General features: G+C 40.7%; 1 protein-coding gene across 9 annotated transcripts in view; it reads left to right on the top strand.

Annotated features, from left to right (window-relative positions):
* dab2ipb (DAB2 interacting protein b) overlaps nt 1-18,892 on the top strand; it is a 141,111-nt gene that overhangs the window by 62,939 nt on the left and 59,280 nt on the right. For 5 of the 9 annotated variants that reach the window (XM_053853982.1, XM_053853984.1, XM_053853987.1 and 2 more), the window contains 2 exons: nt 10,068-10,183; nt 15,890-16,008. In XM_053853982.1, coding sequence (XP_053709957.1) covers nt 10,068-10,183; nt 15,890-16,008 — 235 coding nt within the window. The remainder of the gene's footprint in view (nt 1-10,067; nt 10,184-15,889; nt 16,009-18,892) is intronic. The other 4 variants (XM_053853983.1, XM_053853988.1, XM_053853992.1 and 1 more) reach the window with 1 other exon arrangement.

Consider the following 18,892-nt stretch of genomic DNA (forward strand, 5'->3'; position numbering starts at 1 on the left):
TTACATTCACACTAAATGTCGTCTATTGTCGCAACCTTGTCGCAACTCAGGTCGCGACAGTAGACGACATGAGTTGTCGCTGGTTTCCACCGACCAAAAGATCAAAAGTTGGACACTGGTGTCTCATAGCCGTCAGAGGACGCATCAGCTCAGTGAGTGATATATTCCAGCAACCACTACAATCTTCACTTCTTCATCTCATTTTACCCTGTCGCCAGAGTTCAACTTTCACTCTTATCGCACCAAACATGTCCTAGTCCTGGACCCAAATTACAGATACAATAGTCGCTTTCGGGTGGTGTGAACCTATTTGGTTCTCGAAATTATTTGCAGGAGGCAGTGCATTCTAAGAAGCATTCCCCCCACAGAGAAAGTCGTAGTGTGAACTGATGAAATAACAAACCTGTGTTGAACATGGAGCTTATGATGAGCCAAGTCAGCTGACCGCATTAGAAATCTCTCTTGAGTCAGAGTCTCAACTAGTAATGGGTACATGAGGTATCATGAAACAGTATTGCGGGGCTGATGAAACAGTGTTTTAGTTGTCAAAGGCCAGGACACAGCGCCATCTGATGGCCTCTGAAAATCAGGACGGGATATTTCATGAAACCTCATCGACCCATCACTAGTCTCATTCACTCATTGTGTATTTATTGGGAATTTCATGCATTAAAAACAAGTTTAAAACGACAACCATGAATGAAAATCTCTGCGTTATTGGGGATGGTTCAAAAGGAACTATTGGAAAGACCATGTTCTGTTTTGGGCCAAGAGCTGGGGGACACCCTGGACAGATCTTCATCACAAATAGACAGACCACTCAATTACACGCACACCTGCAGATAATATAAAGTCATCCGTTAACCCCTGAGTGTTTGTTTGGGCCAGACGCAGGTTTGATCCAAACCCCAGATTTCCCCATCTGGATTCCAAATGTCTTGCAAAGCTACCACTTCCCAAATCCCCAAAATGCAGATGTTGATGATTAAAACCTCTTCAGCATCTTGTTTCTCTTTCCACATAATGACTTAGGAAACTTGTCAGGTAGCAGTCAGCAGGCACAGGAATGTTGCTGTTGACTCTCAACATTCCGCCTGTTGCCCCCCACTCGCCTTTGGTCCCTCCACCTCTTTCTTCAGCGATGAAGACAAAAGAGAATGTTTGCCAAACCAAACATGAAAATTCTCAAACACGGACGGACTAAGTTAGAAGATCAGAAAATATCGCCTCATCTGTTTCTGTAAAAGTGGTGAAAAAGGAAGACTGAACAGGCAGCGAGGATGCAGCTGGTCCCACTCAAGAGGTCGCCTTTACAGCTGCGACACTTCTGAAAGTTGACTGGATGTTCTTGCAACTTTGTTGAACCATAGCTGGTAGTTTTTGCATGTTGTATAATCGGGTTTTCTGTAAGAGAAAGAAAATAAAATTAATTACTTATCCAATGATATTTTAAAGGAATATTTTTTCTAGAATTGTATGTATATATATATATATATATATATATATATATATATATATATATATATATATATATATACTACCACACACACACGCATAAATCTTTGTATTCTATCCATGTGGGGACATTGTGTGGTTTTTCATTGTCATAACCCTTTCCCCAGCCTCTTCCCCTAAACCTGACCGTCCAAAACAAGTGGCTAACCTTAACCAGAACTCTGAACCAAACCGACTTATAATGACCCAGTTATTTTGAAGTCTTTATCCTCAAATTGTGTCTTGCGGGGTCCAGCCAAATGTCCACACAATGTCATACGGTCCTCACAAGGATAGTGTTTAGCCAAGAATTGGTCCCCACAAAGCAAGATAAACAAGCCCACACACACCATCATTCCTGTCACACACAGCGATCCTAAAAGGCTTGACTGTCATTTTGAGCTCCGACTTTGAAATGATTCTCCTTGTTTTCTTGCCAATTGCTCTGCGATTGACGTTAATTCACACGTTTCAAACGCTCAGATGGAAAGAGCTTTCAGGCGAACAATGTTACTGCAGAGAGGCGGTGGAAAACCGATGCGTTGCTTCGCCGGATGGGGTTTGCAGGCAGTTTTCTTCTCCCAACTGAGCTCCACTTCCGTCACGACACAGGAATTCAGCTTACTTGTTCCTCAAAGCGCCTGAGGATAAAGATGTCCTGACTTGCCGACACATATTGGCACCCCGAGCTTTTTTTCTATCCGAACAGAAGGATCAGTGAATCAGAATGTTGCGCTGTGCGAGGTCACTCATGTCAGCGAGGCTTTCAACTCCAGACTCAACATCCAGATTAAACCTCGACTGTTAGTCAAGTGCCCCGAAGTAGTTTCTCATCACAGGGGAGCAAATGAAGAGGCTTTGGTGTTTTGGTTCAGCGATACGAGCTCCTCCGGCCGACACCGATCACTCGGGGGCGAACAGCAGTGTGTTTGTTCAGCAAGTCGATTGTAATTCCGTCAGCTCGCCACGTTGACAATCGGAGACAAAATAAGCAATTAACAGCGGCTCCTCGCTAATCGCCACTTTTCTACCTGGAATAATGAGCTGCGCTCAGGGAGCTGTTGTCAGCGGCCCTTTACAGCGGTGTGGTGAACAGCACCAGTAGGGAGGAAGGAAGGGAGAGGCAGGGCAAGCTGGGTCATCTAGTCGAGAAGAAGCAGAACCAAGTGGATGGTAACAAAAGGAAGGAAACAAGAAAGGAATATTACTTAGTTTGACCTTGACAGCAAAGAAGAAAGGTCAACAACAGTTCAGCCACACAACTAGATTTGCAAACCCACAGAATTCCAGGATCAGAACTCCTGGACCGTACTAACACTACCAGTACAGACAAGAACCAGCAGCATCAGACAATGCTGCTTTGACAAGGCCAGTTTTTTTTCCAAATGAAAACTGAAAGTGGAGTGAGAGCTTAAAAGCTTAAAGGTATTGCTCACCTTTAAGCTTTTTATGCAAATTCACATGATTCAATTTTTCTTTATCACTGTCATTATTGTTTTAATTGTCATTTTCATTTGAAAGCCTCTTTTTATTCTTTAATTTATTTTCACGGATTTTAAGGTATCATGCTGTTTAAACTTTTTCTTTTTTTATTTCTTATTTATTTCAAATAATAAAGTTATTGCATTTTTTCATTTCTGACAATGTAAATAAAGACAATGTACACTGACACATTTTTATTCACTCATATTTATATTATTCATTTATTCAGAAATGTCTTTATTTCTGTCATCTCAATCTTTTCAATTATTATCAGAGCTGCAACGGCTAGTTGACAATAATCGACTGTTAAATTAGTCGCGGACCGGTTCAAGAGTCGACGTCATGACATCGTTCTTCAGTATTCCGCATACGTAATGCCTGAGGCTCCACGACCATCTTGACCCAAAATGTAGGCTTTACAAAGGACTCACCAAAAAGTGAAGTGAGATGCAACTTTCACACCACATTGTTAGCGACTGAAATTCAAACATTACGTTACAAAATAACATTTCACGCTGTAAAACGCTTACTGTTTACATACAGATTTTTAAATTACTATTTACGACTTCTCTATTATTACCTGTACATGTCATAAGCCGCTTATTATTTCTTTATTCATTTATTTAAATCACACTATAAGAAAGTGAGCAAACAAGCGTGTATGCCAAACAACTGTTGGCAATGTTAACCACCTCTCCAGTTCTTCACAAGCTGTCCACCGTGTTTTTCCGTGTTTCTATAACTGCTAACCGCTTGCTCTTTTTATGACCGGATCCCACATGTGGAGTCGAATTGCCTTTTGATGTTTTTTCCTGACTGCATTTAATGTCAGTTTTAGAGCGGCATGTTGACAACGTCTTAAAAACCACACACATGTTTAAAGTGGGTTAAACATGTTTACCTACACCGTCTTTGTGGGGACCTGAGTCTGTTACGCAAACACAAATTATTAAATAAGATGTGTTGTCATGGCAACCGCAGCACCAGCGCATGTTACAGAGAAGTTTTACTATTCTGACTGTGTTTTCCACCATCCGCCCACTTCCGCACCTCAACTCTGCGAGGAAGTGATTAGCAAAGAGTGTTAATTGTGTGTAAATCACCTCCATGATTTGAAATGTTAATGCGTTGCCGAAAACCAGCGCGATGAAAGTGCTGCTTTAGAAATGAGACGGAATATTTAAGGAGTTGCGTAGCTGCACTTTTATTTCTTATTGATGCTTCAAGAACTTCTTCGTCTCTGCAAGTGCCGTGATGTCCTCATGTGACCTTCGCTGCCACGGAGTGCTGCAGTCTGAAGGAGTAGTCACTGAGTGTGTACTAGTAAAAGTGTTTATGGTTGCAGGTTTGGAAGAATGTTTAGCATTAGTAATTTTAGATGTAACACCTCACATTGCAGAGTAGCGTGTGTCTTATCAACATGCATAATAGTATTGACAGTGGCATATACATTTGTAGGATGCACTTTTTATTTATTCTTATTGAAGTATCAGTTGCCGGAGTAAGTAGTAAGTATTAGGATAAGCTGTGGCGGATAACCATTTTGTTGTGTGATGTGGTGCACTTGTAGATGGAGCTGTATTGTTGTAGTCGTGGCAGTAGCAATATTGGAGTCAAGTTTCTCCCGGTTTTTCATTGTACTTATTGGTGTTTCTGGTCATGTGACTTGCTCGAGGTAACACTGGAAACCGGACTCCACAGAACACATCATACAATCGTATTGCTAGAATCAGAAAATAAAACAACATCTCCTACCTGAATAACTGCGTCTGGCAGCCAGACTGTATTTCATTTCCAGCGTCACAGAAACAGCATTCTCAGTACTTATCGTAGGTCAACTCAAAATACAGTATTTTACAGGAATTATATTGTGTAGATGAAATAGTTAAAATGTGTGGTTGTATGAGTAGCTGTACTGCAGAAGGAAGTGTCATCAATAGAAGTCATCCTTGTGGCAGAAGTTAACCATGCATGGTAGTGGGGCTCATGTGTAGCACTGCATGAAGCAAGAATTGGTATCAGTAAAAGACATATTTGCATAAGAAGCGCTTTTTTCCAGAGTTACACAAAACAATATAGGAATATGTTTCGCCATGTCGTGAGGTTATGTACTGACTCAGTTCACTAGTGATGGGTGGATGACGCATCATGAAACCGTATTGCGGAGTTGGTGAAACAGTGTTGTAATTTTCAGAGGCCACTAGATGGCGCTCTTGGCTTAGAATTGAGGTGAGGTTTCATCAAATTTGTTGTTCATGTCTAAACATTTTACAGCAGACAGCTCCATCTGGTGGCCTCTGGAAATCAGGACACTGTTTCATGAAACCTCATCAACCTTTCAATTCTGTGAAACTTTGATCTCCAGTTCACCCTCCAACATGTCTTACCAAGCTGCTGTACTTCCTTCCCGGGCTGCAAAGTTCAGTTAACTGATGTCAGGGCCCGGATTCTTCTGAAATAACTTCAAATGGATTTAACTTGGTTTGGAAAAGTAGAGGTAGAAGTGAGGTCGTATGTCTTGGAAAATCAGTCCATCATTTTTCTCTCCCCGGCTTTGAGTGCCATTAAAAATACTGGGCAAAAAAAGAGTTGTTATATTTAATGCCATTCCCACACTTTGCAGAGGATGTGACAGTCTAATGTAAAATCAAGGTAACATCCACAGTCACGCCGCTCAGAGAAATCCAATTACACAGATCTATTTTCTGCAGCGGGAGTGTGCTCAGTCGTCTGTATGTGTTGCTGAGCAGTCGCCTGTTGATGTGGAGTGTGAAGGACCGGCTTGGCACAGTAGGGTGTCTTTTTTCCTCCATTCTTCCATTACCACTTATTTAGTCAACAAGCTAATGTAGCGACGTCCCGGCCTGACGGGTTAATGTGCAGGAGGGTGCCGACGCCGGCAGCAGCCAATTTAGGGTCATTAAAGACAACATCTTCACTGAAGAAATACAGGTCTTTAAATAACAAAATAAAATGGAATAGTTGATACATAACAAACGCAACATACTCTGAAAATTAAAAAAATAACAAAATATAAATAATATATTTTTTACGTTTCTCTTTTTTTATGATTTATTCGCCAAATTAATGGATTATGGTTGCTCTTAAAATATGTTAATATGTTATATGAGGAGATGGTGGTAGAAAAAGCAGTTGAAGTACTCAATGTATTCTGTTATGTACGTAGCTAAAGTAACAGTGGTGACAGTGAAAGCACGCACGACCAGTTGCTCGAGGTAATAATGGGATGCATCAAAATAGCAACTATCAAAATGTATTATTAGTATTAGTTAGTATTAGTATTAGTATAGGTAGTTGTAAAACAAAATATTACAACAACAAAGTGAAAGAAGTCATGGTATAGTATTTACAGCAGGAGTAGTAGCAGAAGTTGTAAAGTTAGCACTAGTTGGAATAGCATACATAATATTAGTGGGAGACGTGGTAAAAATATATAGTGGTACTGAATGTATGTAAAGTGTGAGATAGAATATGTTGAAATCAGCTATAATAATTAATAACGCGCCTAACAGTACCTGTTGAAATAGTACTACTACACAGTAGTAGTAGGTGTAATAGCATATGTCCATCCATCTTCATTTAACCAGCTCTTAGTCCTGGGTACACACACAACATTCACACACCGAGGGGCGGTTTTAGGGAGTCCAGTTAACCTAGTGAGCATGTCTTTGGGCTGTGGGAGGAAACCGGAGAACCTGAGGAAAACCCACATGCACGGGGAGAACTCCATGCAGAAAGTCCACCGGTCTGGGCCGGGAATCGATCTCCCAACCCTCTCGCTGCAAGGCAAAAGTGCCAGCCACCAGTATGCATATTGATGTCACTAAGCAGTATTGCTGAAAACAACAGTGTTCATTCATATTAAACAAACATATTTTTTTAATGTTCTCATGCGACTTAAAATACTGGTAACTGATATTATGATATTAATACATAAATAGATCAAATTCAACTACATTTTAAATTGTATTTCAAATTTCATTGTGCAATGAAACATGTTTCCTATACTGTGCAAACAACTCCCCAAAATAGCAATGACTATCTCATGAATAGTTCAACAGTATGGAATATAATCCCGGGCAGACTAAAAAAACCAGCATCACGCCAGACCCTCCTGGAACTCCAGGGAAGTCAGTGAGCTAATGATGGGCTCACTCGGAGGACACTTGAACTGGAGGTGCATCAGCGGGTGTGAATGCATAATGACCCTGGTCCTCCTGCTTCAGAGGTATAAATATGGATCTCCACACTCTGATCATCCCCACTGGACCAGAAGGCGAACTCTTCCCCGCTCCCTCCATATTTGAGCCTCAATTATTTTTCATTTAACATTTGTGTCTCTGAATTGAAGTCGAGCTCTTCAAGCCATTTTGGAATGGCTCGTTTATTTTGACCTCATTGGCAGCAGAGCGACACATACAGCATGAGGCTGTTAAAGTGGTCTGGTGGAGATCAGGATGTAGAACGGCAAAAGTCAAGATCCACCTGTTGGTCCTCACTCCAGCCTCAAACTTCCTATAAATGTGTCTTAATGTAACATAAAACCTCGCCATCTGGCTTCCACCCACAGTCCAAAAACATACATTAACTGATGAATCCAAACTGTGTGTGACTGGTTGTCAGTCTACATGTGATGGTCACCTTTCCAGGGTGTCCTATCTCACCCCCCATATGCCTGTGGTAGACTGTATCCTTCCCCCCACAAATCCATTCAGTGAAAGTGAGGCAGAAAAAGTATCATGGAAAAAAGTTTTGTGAAAAATAAATGAAATTAGTAATAACATACCTAACAGCACAAATACTTTTTTGCAGTTTTAATTTGTATTATTTTATTTAGTTATATTATTAAAAGTAAATCATACCATTGGGAAAACGGCAGTCGACAGAAGGCTAGCAAAAATGTATATAAGAAAACAGAAGTCAGCGTCAGCGGAAAACAAACAAAAAAGGGATTAAGAGTATAAGAGAAAAAAAGTCCACTGACCATTAAAAAATATCAACCAACCATCAAAAAAATGCGGCAGCAGAAAGTGACGGTCACCCATCTAAAAATATAGAAAAAAAAATAGATAAAATCACACTAAAAACAAAACAAAACATCAATGTAATAGGTGATAGGAAAGTGTAAGGAAAACACTCAATAAAAAACAAAAAAATGAATTTTTGTTAGATAAAATAAACTTCAAACTTGTTATTTGGGGGAGCTTGGTGATTCTTCCAGTTGTGACAATGGCAAATGAATGTGACACCTTTTTCTGAGAACGCTACACAGATGGGTGTTAAAATCGAGGCCTGCTCGGACTCCTGCTCATTTGCTGGGAAACACTTTAGTGCCTAAGCATTGTAAAGTAACTCGCTTGTCATGGATCTTAAAATGTAAGGTAGTTCCTGTAGGAGATTAATGTCAGGACACGTTGGTGAGAATTAGTACCCAGAGATTATTTTTGGTGAGGTTAGTGGAGTTCACTGCCTAATGAGCTGCCTGTTTGCAGCGATGGCTATCGGACCTCTGCGGGGACTTGCCTTCCCCACATCACTCGCATTCCTCTCGGACATGTCCAGATCCGCTACTCGCGCACGTCTTGTGCCACAACAGAGAAATGGAAATGAGAATAGAGATTAGATCGTGGCAGGATTGATGATTTAATGTGTCGATAAGAATCAGATGTGACATGAGCTGCAAGTAGTTACTGCAGGTAACAAACACATACTTGTTTCAAACATGAAATTTCACCTTCTTCTCTTGTGCATACCAACACCGTACCAGATGCAAAAACACTCAGATTATTTTCATTTCAGTATTTTTGTCTTTATACAGTATATATATATATATATATATATGAAGAAAGTATATATAAGAAGTATATAAGTATATATAAGTAAGTATATATAAGATAAGAAGATAAGAAATAAGTATATATAAGAAGAAAGTACATTTTAGTCATGAACGTGTTGTATTTACTGTTGAACCAGTACAGGCTAAAACGGAAACAGCATAAAATTCCAGAAAAATGACATTTTATCTGTTGTATAGTTTTATTCTGATCTCATGAGGGCCACAAAAACACAGGCAAAGGGTTGCATAAGGCCCTCAGGCCGCACTTTGCCCTGGTCTAGTTGTTTAGAGAAGGAATGCAAACATTTAAGTCATATTTGTTCAACATATAAGAAGCCTAAGTCCCTGCACGTCAAGCTAGATCAGAACATAACTTAACTTAGGCTCCCCATTCGCCCAGTAGAGGATTAACGGGTCAATGACACAAGTCAGCACTCCAGGGTCAGAATGCAGATTTTCAAGCTTTAAAATTTCCAAACTTCAAATTTAACTGAAGAAGGTCCTCGCAAGAAATACAGCGCAACTTTTCCATTTAAAGTGTCATCAACCGTAGACTTATACTGTATAAAGTCAGACAGCAGAGACAGTCACCTGCTATTTTGTGCATTTTCAAATAAAGATTCAGAAGAAATACAGAGCCAGATCAACATCTCATCAGGAATGCAGTCTTTCACGCATTCATTGGTTCACTATAACCACAGTCATGGCAAGAAACTTGACCCAGGAATAGATAGTGTCCCAAGATATGTAGCTGTACTTGGCTCTCCTTGCAAAAATGAATGCCCAACATTGACTCTGTGGACAACATGGCTCGATTTTTGAATTAAGTGAGCATAGACAGAGTCTGTGTTTAACTTTAGGCAGGTCATTTTAATCTTTCAATTATTTTAAGATGTGCTCCCCCATAGGACAAATGAGGCAATGACGCTCTGCATACACAGTGTTTTTAGCTTTAGTATTTCAATAATAAAAACGCAGGAATGTTGTCTTTCCATGAAAAATACCAAAAGCATCAACACTTCGTTTTGAGTACTTCCACATGAAATCACAACCATAAGCCGGAGTGATGGAGTGATGTATAAATATTGGATAATGTTAAAGAAATGTTTCTCACCTGATGACTTTATTTTCAGCAGGAGAAGTTCATTGTATTTGGGCTTAAGATGCCCCTGACCGATATATCGGCTCTCAAATCTGATTGGATGAAATTGAAATTCCTCTTTTCATTTGACAGAGTCTCCTCCGGAGAGGACCGGGCGCAGGCGTAGCGTCCCAGGGAGCTCCCCAACCCCCACCATGGAGCCCGCCCCCGCCACCACCACGACACCTTTCCGAGTCACCGTGAGTACTGTGAGTCTGTTTTGTGTCTCCTAGATTAGCTTTTCTCATCTTGGTGTGCCGCCGATAGTCGGGCCTGGTGTCCAGATGGACCTGCTCTGAAACTCATTTACTTCTGACGTGGAAGTGGTGGCTTTGATGTTTGACGTCTACACATCACAAGTTTCGAGACTCCACGTTCACCGCTGTCTGCCATGTCTTTGTAGAGTACATCCTGTTTGATTTCTATTGCATTGCTTTTCACGCTGAATAAATTCAAGTTGCTTCAAGAGAGCGAGGTCATACACAAAGTTTGTCAGTTCTTCACTTTCATCTGAAGAGCTCCGACTCCCCTCCGCCGTGTCACACGCACGTATGTGCACACACTCAATCCCAGTGAAAGAGCAGTCTGTCGCGCTAATTCAAACCTGTCAGGCTCGCTGAGGGCGTTCATCCAACACATAAACAAACACCTATGAGGCAAAAAATCTGCGTAGAAAATCATACATTTCAAGCGAATGAGCGAATAGCTGTGCATTTCAACGATGAAGCTTGGTGACAATTTACAACAATTTACAGGTGAACAATTTACAGGTGAACGGTCAATGGTGAATACCTGAGGGAAGCGTCGCCTTTAAACTTGTTCATGTCCATATATTGCTTTTTTGTTCACACACCAAATATGACAAAAAAAAAGCAATCGTTCATAGCCAAGACGGTTCAAGGTTGTTGTTCGGAATCTCTTGTCCACTGACTGCTTTGGAACGCCATTGTTTACCAAGGACACATCAGACTTCCCAGACAACCAAGTCTGTGGTTTGCCAAATCCATTTCGCACTTCATTGTCAACAAACTCTACCAAGTCTATCATCTCTTCAAACAGGTTCACCAAAGACAGATACCTGGACCTCCAGACTTCCTAGTTGAATACCAGAGTTCTGAGATTACCATGTTCATCTCGGACAGAGGTCTACAAAACGACAGCAGTGGAGGCGTCAAGTTCATGTTCCAACCAAACAAGCAGCGTCAGACAGACAGACAATCATGATAAGAGCCTTCCAACGCCTGGCTGGTGAAACTGTGTGTTCCTGATCGATTGGAACCAAAAACCCTGGTCTCATAGTGGCCCTGCTGTGGATCAGTAATTCCCTGAAAAAGCTCATGAAAAACGTGTTTTTAATTGGAATGGAATAGTTTTTGTGTGTCAAAACTAAGTCAATACAAAGATAGAAACATTCTACTTTATATTACAATATTGTTACCATTATTATCATTTTAAAATACAACCTCTATACTTTGAATTGTTTATTCATTGACAAGGATGCCTCGTCTCCTAACAGCCCTGACAAAAGCCCTCATCCTGGTTTCTATTCTGCTGCCCCCTCCTGTCGAAAAACGGCAGCGCAGTTATCTGAAGTTGTGCAGGAGACTCTTTAAATAGTAAGATTTTAGTTTCTATAAGGATAATTTAAAAAATAAAAAAACAGACGCCATTCCATCAATCACAAGCTTTTACAAACTCTTCTCTCTCTTCAGTGAAGAGTATTTTGTGACATCTGAAGAGCCACTCCTCAGCCTTGAGCTCAATCTGTCAAAACAGTTTTCCCTCTCTCCTCTGAGGTGCTCAGTGGTTCAGCAAGAAAAGATTGAAGCTATTCTCACACACACACAAACTCACGCACACACACATCTCAATTTCCTTCGAGCAGACAAGATCTCACCAAAGCCTATCGAGAAAAATTAAAACACATATTCAGGTGCTGAGTATTAAAAAGCGCAGCGTGGCAGTTCATCTAACAATTTGCTTGAGAAGAAAACAATCTAAATCATACCTAATTATGGTCCATCTCCTGCTGATAATGCTCTTGTCTGGAATTGATCGCAGTTGTATTTCTACTCTCTGAATCAATTCTCCATGACGGAGCTAATTGTCATCTCATTCTTTTAGCTGCTTCCACAAGGATGTTTTTTTTTTTTTTCTGATCGAGGCAGCTCCCATCGAGAATGAGAAACAGTCTGCGATTTTAATTTCAAGTCACCGGTGGTTCACTGAGAGAAGTAATAAATATTATTCTCCAGAATAATAAAGTTAGCGGTCGACCGTGACAGAGTGGTGGAGGAAGCACTGAGACTTGGAATCTAGCAGTAACAACTTAAATAGTGATTTATTACGGGAAATTTAATAACATTGTTGTTAATATTTTGGAGAATTGCGAGAATAATTCAGTACTTTCTCAAATGAGATGTGTTTTAATGCAGTATTGGGGTCAATAGTCCAGAGTAAAGGAGAGAGCTGGAGGGAGCGAAGAAGCGAGTGCAGGCAAGATGGAGACAATTGTCATGTCAGAGCAGTGAAAGAGAAGCGGTCACTGTCGGGATGAGTGCGTAGATATTTAGGAGTCAGTGTTGTAAGAGTTGGATATGAAGATGTAGAGAGGAGAGACCAGTGTGGCAAATGAAGACATGAAGAAGACAGCTGTGACTGAGAACAGTGCGCTGCAGTACCATTCCATGCTACTTCTGTGTTGGGTTGAAATTCAACATGGGGTGGAACTGAAGCTTCATATTGGTCCTACAACTTGTTTTATGGGTCCACATGGGCTAGAACAGTTACTCCATGAGTTGACACATCGATCCAGGGACAGAAGGAGACTCAGTTTCAGCCCGGTAGTTTCAAGACTCAGGCCGACATCACAACCTGTTATTAAAGAAAGGTGTTCTGTGAAGCCATATCATTCAGTCTAAAATATTTTCAGTACAAGTAAGAGAAGCTATGCAAAAAATAGATTTATTGCAGCAATATTCATTACAACACAAGAAGAACACAAGAGTTACTTCACAGAAACATGGACGACCTTAAAACATTGGTCTCAGCGACGTCATAGATTCACAATTCTTTTGCTGCGCTGCTTTGTCGGTCCCTCAGTCCTTCAGTCTATTCCTCTGTGTGTCAGAATAACTTCAGTGCCTCACTCTATTTATTCAGATCTGTGACGACAACATCAGTAACTCCCGCCAATGGTGCGCTAAACTCGGCTTGGCTGAGTTCTTTTCTTGTTCCATATTACTTCTATCCTTTACTTTTAAATATGGATTTTGAGTGTTAGCTTACTTTTTAATATTAAAATAGTAGTCAGATTTACTCCTGTTGAAATTTCAAAAGCCACATTCAGTTCACTGACTTGATAGTGAACAAACTTTGACAGAGGTTTGCAGGCATCGTTCAACATCTCACTCTCCCCATTTCATGATCCCCATGAGTCACTTCTATACACAACCTTGATTTGGGGGGCGGGAGTGGCCAGTGTGGGCACATTTGGCTTAAAAAAACCTTCAAAAATCCTGCCTCCTCTGCATCACTCTTCATCTTATTCCCTGTTCTGCAAACATCCGACTGGCACATTGCGTCACATGCACCTGACAAGAGAAAAAAAACGAAGTGCCTTTGAAGTTCAGGTGGCCAAGTTGGGGCTGTGTTAAATAATGTGTGTAAACAATGTGAAGTATCAATAAACACTAAGGTGATCAGAGCAGTGAGAGACTGCACAATGGTCCAAACAAAAAAAACTCATCAGACTGGATATGCAGGAATTACACATGTCACATCAGCAGCCACAGAATCTCTGACTTGTACGCCTCCAGTATCGTTCCAAAGGGATCAAACACATTTCTCTCAAATTCTTATCACAAAAGGGCGCGATGATGATGATGGTGATGAAGAAGACGTGGACGTAGATGTGAAATTCATATGACAATAAGTTAAAATCCCATCACCTCCACAGCAGTCACTCTCGGAGCCGGTTCAAATCTTTTTCACTGTCAAAAAAATACCATCTGCCTTTGAAGACCCCACTCCAAAATGCAAATGACAAAAGCATACATCCCACTAAAATGTATACCCTTCCTCAGGCTTCAGATCTGGTACTGGTTCCTGTTTATCCAACCCTATCAAGGAGTAATAGAAAATTCATCTGCACTGGCAGATTCCTATTCACAGGCTTCTTCCTGCTAAAGAGACATTTTAATTTGCTCGCTGCGAATGTTCCGACCACACAAGGTCTCTGAGGATTGGAGCGTGGAATCACTCTGAATTTGGAGAGATTGGGAGCGACAACACACAGAAATGAGAAAGTGCGTGTGTCAGTGTTTGCACATATGGGTGGTATGGATTTCCTACCTCTGTCGTCACATAACACACATATATATATATATATATATATATATATATATATATATATATATATATATATATATATATATATATATATATATAAGCCGCGTGTCAGAAGCACACACACATATGTTGACGCGACATGATGGCGAGTGCTTGGGAGAAAGAGTGAGAATTTGATTTTGAGATCCCCGTCGAGGTTTGCCGAGCTTAAACCAGCAGCAGTGACTCAGCACCGAGTCCTGCTGTTTACTTTGTGCTCTCTGCTCATCTGCTCGCTTCATGAGAAGACACTGAATTAAGGAGCTGCGAAGCAAATGTTACTTTAAAGTTACAGAGCAAATACTGCGTAAGAGCTTAATATTTTGGTTTTCTCACCTGACTGACACGCAACTTGTTGAAAAATTTGGTGCCGACAAAAATCCTCTATTTGATCAGGACTCCCTGGTAAGAGAACACATCGTCCTTCACTTGGTTTTCACAGCTCTACCTGGTTGGTGTTCTCTGCTCCTCACTGCCCCACTAATTCACGCCATCAACTTTCCCCCCATGCTCTCCGGGTGCTCCTAACCCTCTCTGTCCTGCAGAGAAATGTCCACAACACAAACAAACACTTTGTCTTAAGACTAACATGCTGTTATTTGCACCTAATCAAGTTTTTTTTCCCCACATTCCGTTCTCCCAATGTCAGCCAGCAGTTGCTATGGAGACAGCAAGGCACTTGGGGAATGTCATTGCAGATGTTGGAGAAAGTAAATACTGACGAAAAGATCAGATGCAGCCCGCATGATGGAGAGAATGAATTACATATACACTGGCAGAGAGAAGTTGTCGCACACCTTTAACACCTTTATATATATATATATATATATATATATATATATGGAATGTGGACAAGATATGTGTCAGTCAGGTGAGAAAATATTAAGCTCTTACGCAGTATTATATATATATATATATATATATATATATATATATATATATATATATATATATATATATATATATATATATATATATATATATATATATATATATATATATATATATTGACAGTTTCAATGTGTCACTTGAAGTCACCAAATAACAGAGAACGGTATACAACATGACTGAAATCAGCCCACAATTACAGTAGCATTTTCTGGAATTTCTACACAACCAATATGCAATGACAGTTCAAGAGCTATAAGGGCTTCCTAAAAAGATGTATGTATCGACAATACATCATCTAAAAAGTAAATACACTCATAAACTTTGACCTACATTGGCAGTTCGTTGTAGCCTTGCTCTCCGGTATGTGCATATGGAAGTGTTAGTGGATGTTTTCTACAGTGATGTTCGACCTTGTCCGCCCTGGAGCTTGGCCCCGCTTTAAAGAACTTTGCTCATTTCATGACCCATTAACAATTCATAACAAGTAGATAGCTGAACGGAGGATGTGGGAGTGCAAATGGCCACATTAACATGAACGTCTGTGCCAAGATCAGTCGGACGACTGACAGTGACCGCCCTTGTGAAACTAAGGTGACCTTTTTTTTTTTTTTTTTTTTTTTTTTTTATGGCTGCAGGGCTTCCTAAGCCGGCGGCTGAAGGGCTCCATAAAACGCACCAAGAGTCAACCCAAACTGGACCGCAACTCCAGCTTCAGGCACATCCTGCCAGGCTTCAGGAGCGTGGATAACGACAGGTGAGCCTATGATGTTGTCTCTCTGTCTTTCATCTGGGTGGGGTCTGTTTGGCACCAGGATTTTGGGGCAATGTGGCGACGTGGTTTTCAGAAAGTAGATTGCAGTTTGCAGTGTCTGTTTCTCAGCCTTGGAGAGTGTTTTGGGTTGCAACAATAATTCAATGAGGATTTGCAAGATTTAGCCACTTTCAAAATGGCTAACAATCTCATGAGTGCCGTGGAACTTTTTCTGATTTTGTTACATTCTCTGTTCTTCCTAAAACAACGGAATCATGGTAGTATTGATTCATACTCAAACCACTTTGGCTGTGTCCCATTTCTCACCCTAACACTCGGTTTTGCGCAAGTCTAAGTGTAGTTTGTCCCAATACTCCCAAGACTGAGGGCACTCGCCGTTCACCACATGAAATGATCCCTTCAAACCCAGGGAGCTCCGGAGCTGACTTGAAACCAATTTCCAGGATACCAAAGTACTTTATTTAAAAACAATGTTGGATCGGACAACAGGGACATTTTAATAACATGGACCACTCTTCCGTTTGTTGACTTTATCTGGTATCACAAGTTAGCTACCCAAATGATCGACTGTGTCCGACAACATGTGCAATACAACATGTATGTACAACAGTATGCTTTTATTTCTTCTTAACAAACAGTCGGTTAGGATCCAGGCTAACGTTAACATCGCCATACTTATATCTATCACCGCAACATGGCGGTGAAGCCGGCTTCAACTTCGGCTCCGCCCATTTCTTCAAGAGGTTGCAACAACGCTGGAGCTGGCATTTCCCAAACGTCTCCAACACTGGATATGCAGGAAACAAAACTCAGCACGGCAGCCAATGACAGAATTGTCTTTATGTGTGATGTCATGAAGTATTGTCCCAATTCTTAGGGACGTCAGTCACTTTAATTCGTCTTCGGAGGGCACTTCATAGTGCAAGGCACTCAAAATAAAGTGCTAGTATTAGCGTGAGCTTCAAAGATTGAGACTAAAGTTGGCGGTGTTGCCCAAAAGACAGTCTACATCATCAGCACCCCTCCGCAGAACATTGGGACTAAGAGAGATGAGTAAAATTGGACAATATATGTAACCTAAACTGCAGTGCGGAATAAACCTGGAAATAAAAGTAGTCCACCTTTCGTCAACCTATTGACTGGATACAGCACCAAGTTTCTCCTTTTTAAAACACTGCAACGACAAAACTTTTGGTGAGCCTCACTTTTCGTTCCTTTGCTGGCACCCGCCTGTGAAACATTCACCGGCAGCACTGAAGAGAAAGACTTGCTGTGGATAAACAAGGTAACAAGACGCCGCAGCGATGGAGATACGGCTCATTTCATGCAGGAACGAGACAATCAGATGAGAGCTGAACTACTTCAAAGAGGAAAACACTTAGGGGTTCTTTATTTTTAACTTGGCTATAAAACCTGCTCTGACAATCGGCAGAAACGTTCCTCCCCAGAAGCACTGTTGCCACGAGAGGAACATTCACCTGGAGTTTGGACCCACACAGGTTTATGATAGATTTATCAAGATTTGGTTTCTCACTAGGCTCAGAGAACTTTGTCTTGTGCCACCACTTCCTTCAACAGAGCTGCTGGTCTAATGTGAAAGCCAATGGTGATAAACTTTAGTTGGGATCATCGCTAGTTTGGATCACTCCTTCCTCAGGAGTTCAGCCACTTGACGGACATTTTTTTCACCTGGATCATTTCAAGTCTTTGCAAGATTTACCTGCAGAAGGCTGGATCACGCAAAATACTGCATCTTATCATACGTTAAATGAGGCGGCACCACATTTTCTTAAGGATGAGACAACCGTGGCGAGAACATACTCTTGTTTGAATTTAAGTTCATTCAAAGTGGGCGAGAGCTTGTCTGATCAAAGATCACATGACGATAGATCATCTCAACTCCAGTTTGCATCTAAGAAAGTGAGTATCTAACTGCCATTCCCATAATCTCCGACTGTGGACATATATTTATGTTGGGAAAGTGGACTCTTATGTCCTATACTAACGCCGAAAGCAGCATTCTGAGCGAGGATGTGTTGTCAGTCTTTGCCCCTTTCTTGGCACTAACAGTTATCAATCTGTCATTACAAAGCACAGGTAGCAAATGAAAGAGTAGGATCTTTTTTTTTTAAATATATGACGCAAAAAAGGACACATCATTTTATTTAGCAATGACCTGCTACCTTCCAGAAGTACCCTCATGGGCCTTAATATAGTAGCACATTGGCGCGGTCATTTGGGTGGAAACATGAGAAGAATGCAGCACATGTGTGAATATGCTGGCAGGCAGTTACCCAGGGACCCACTCCCCTGCAGGAGAGGAAGCAAGGCAGCAGCAGACGACAGGCTCTGGGCAGATATGCTGGCAGAAGAGCTATGAAAAGGCAAGGAATGAAGAGAGGCGTCAGGGGAAAATGCTGGAGGGATGTTGGGAGGGGAAGTTTTCTATCCCATAATCACCCCCCATGCTGTTTTAGATTCAGTTTAAATATCAAACAGAATTGTATTAACAATGTAAATGAGTATTCACCAGCAGCAAAAGGTGGTTGTTAGGTTATGTCGAGACTTCATAAAAAATAGCTTCAGTTGTCTTATGTTCACAGTGAAAGCCTGACATTTATTATATTTTTCAGAGCTATAACAAATGCAATGGCATTATAGCATTATTATATGTGATTCTATAATAATTGTTATCATATAATTGTTATAATATTGTTATAATAATTGTTATAAAGAGTCATTCTTCCAATAATTATATAACTAGATATATATGATATATGTGTAACTATTTTATTACTATTATTATTATTGTATAACTATTAAAGAAAGAGTATACAACATGATCTTTATAAAACAAGGAATAAAT

The sequence above is a fragment of the Synchiropus splendidus genome, chromosome 1 (genome assembly GCF_027744825.2).
Source record: "Synchiropus splendidus isolate RoL2022-P1 chromosome 1, RoL_Sspl_1.0, whole genome shotgun sequence".
Lineage (NCBI taxonomy): Eukaryota > Metazoa > Chordata > Actinopteri > Syngnathiformes > Callionymidae > Synchiropus > Synchiropus splendidus.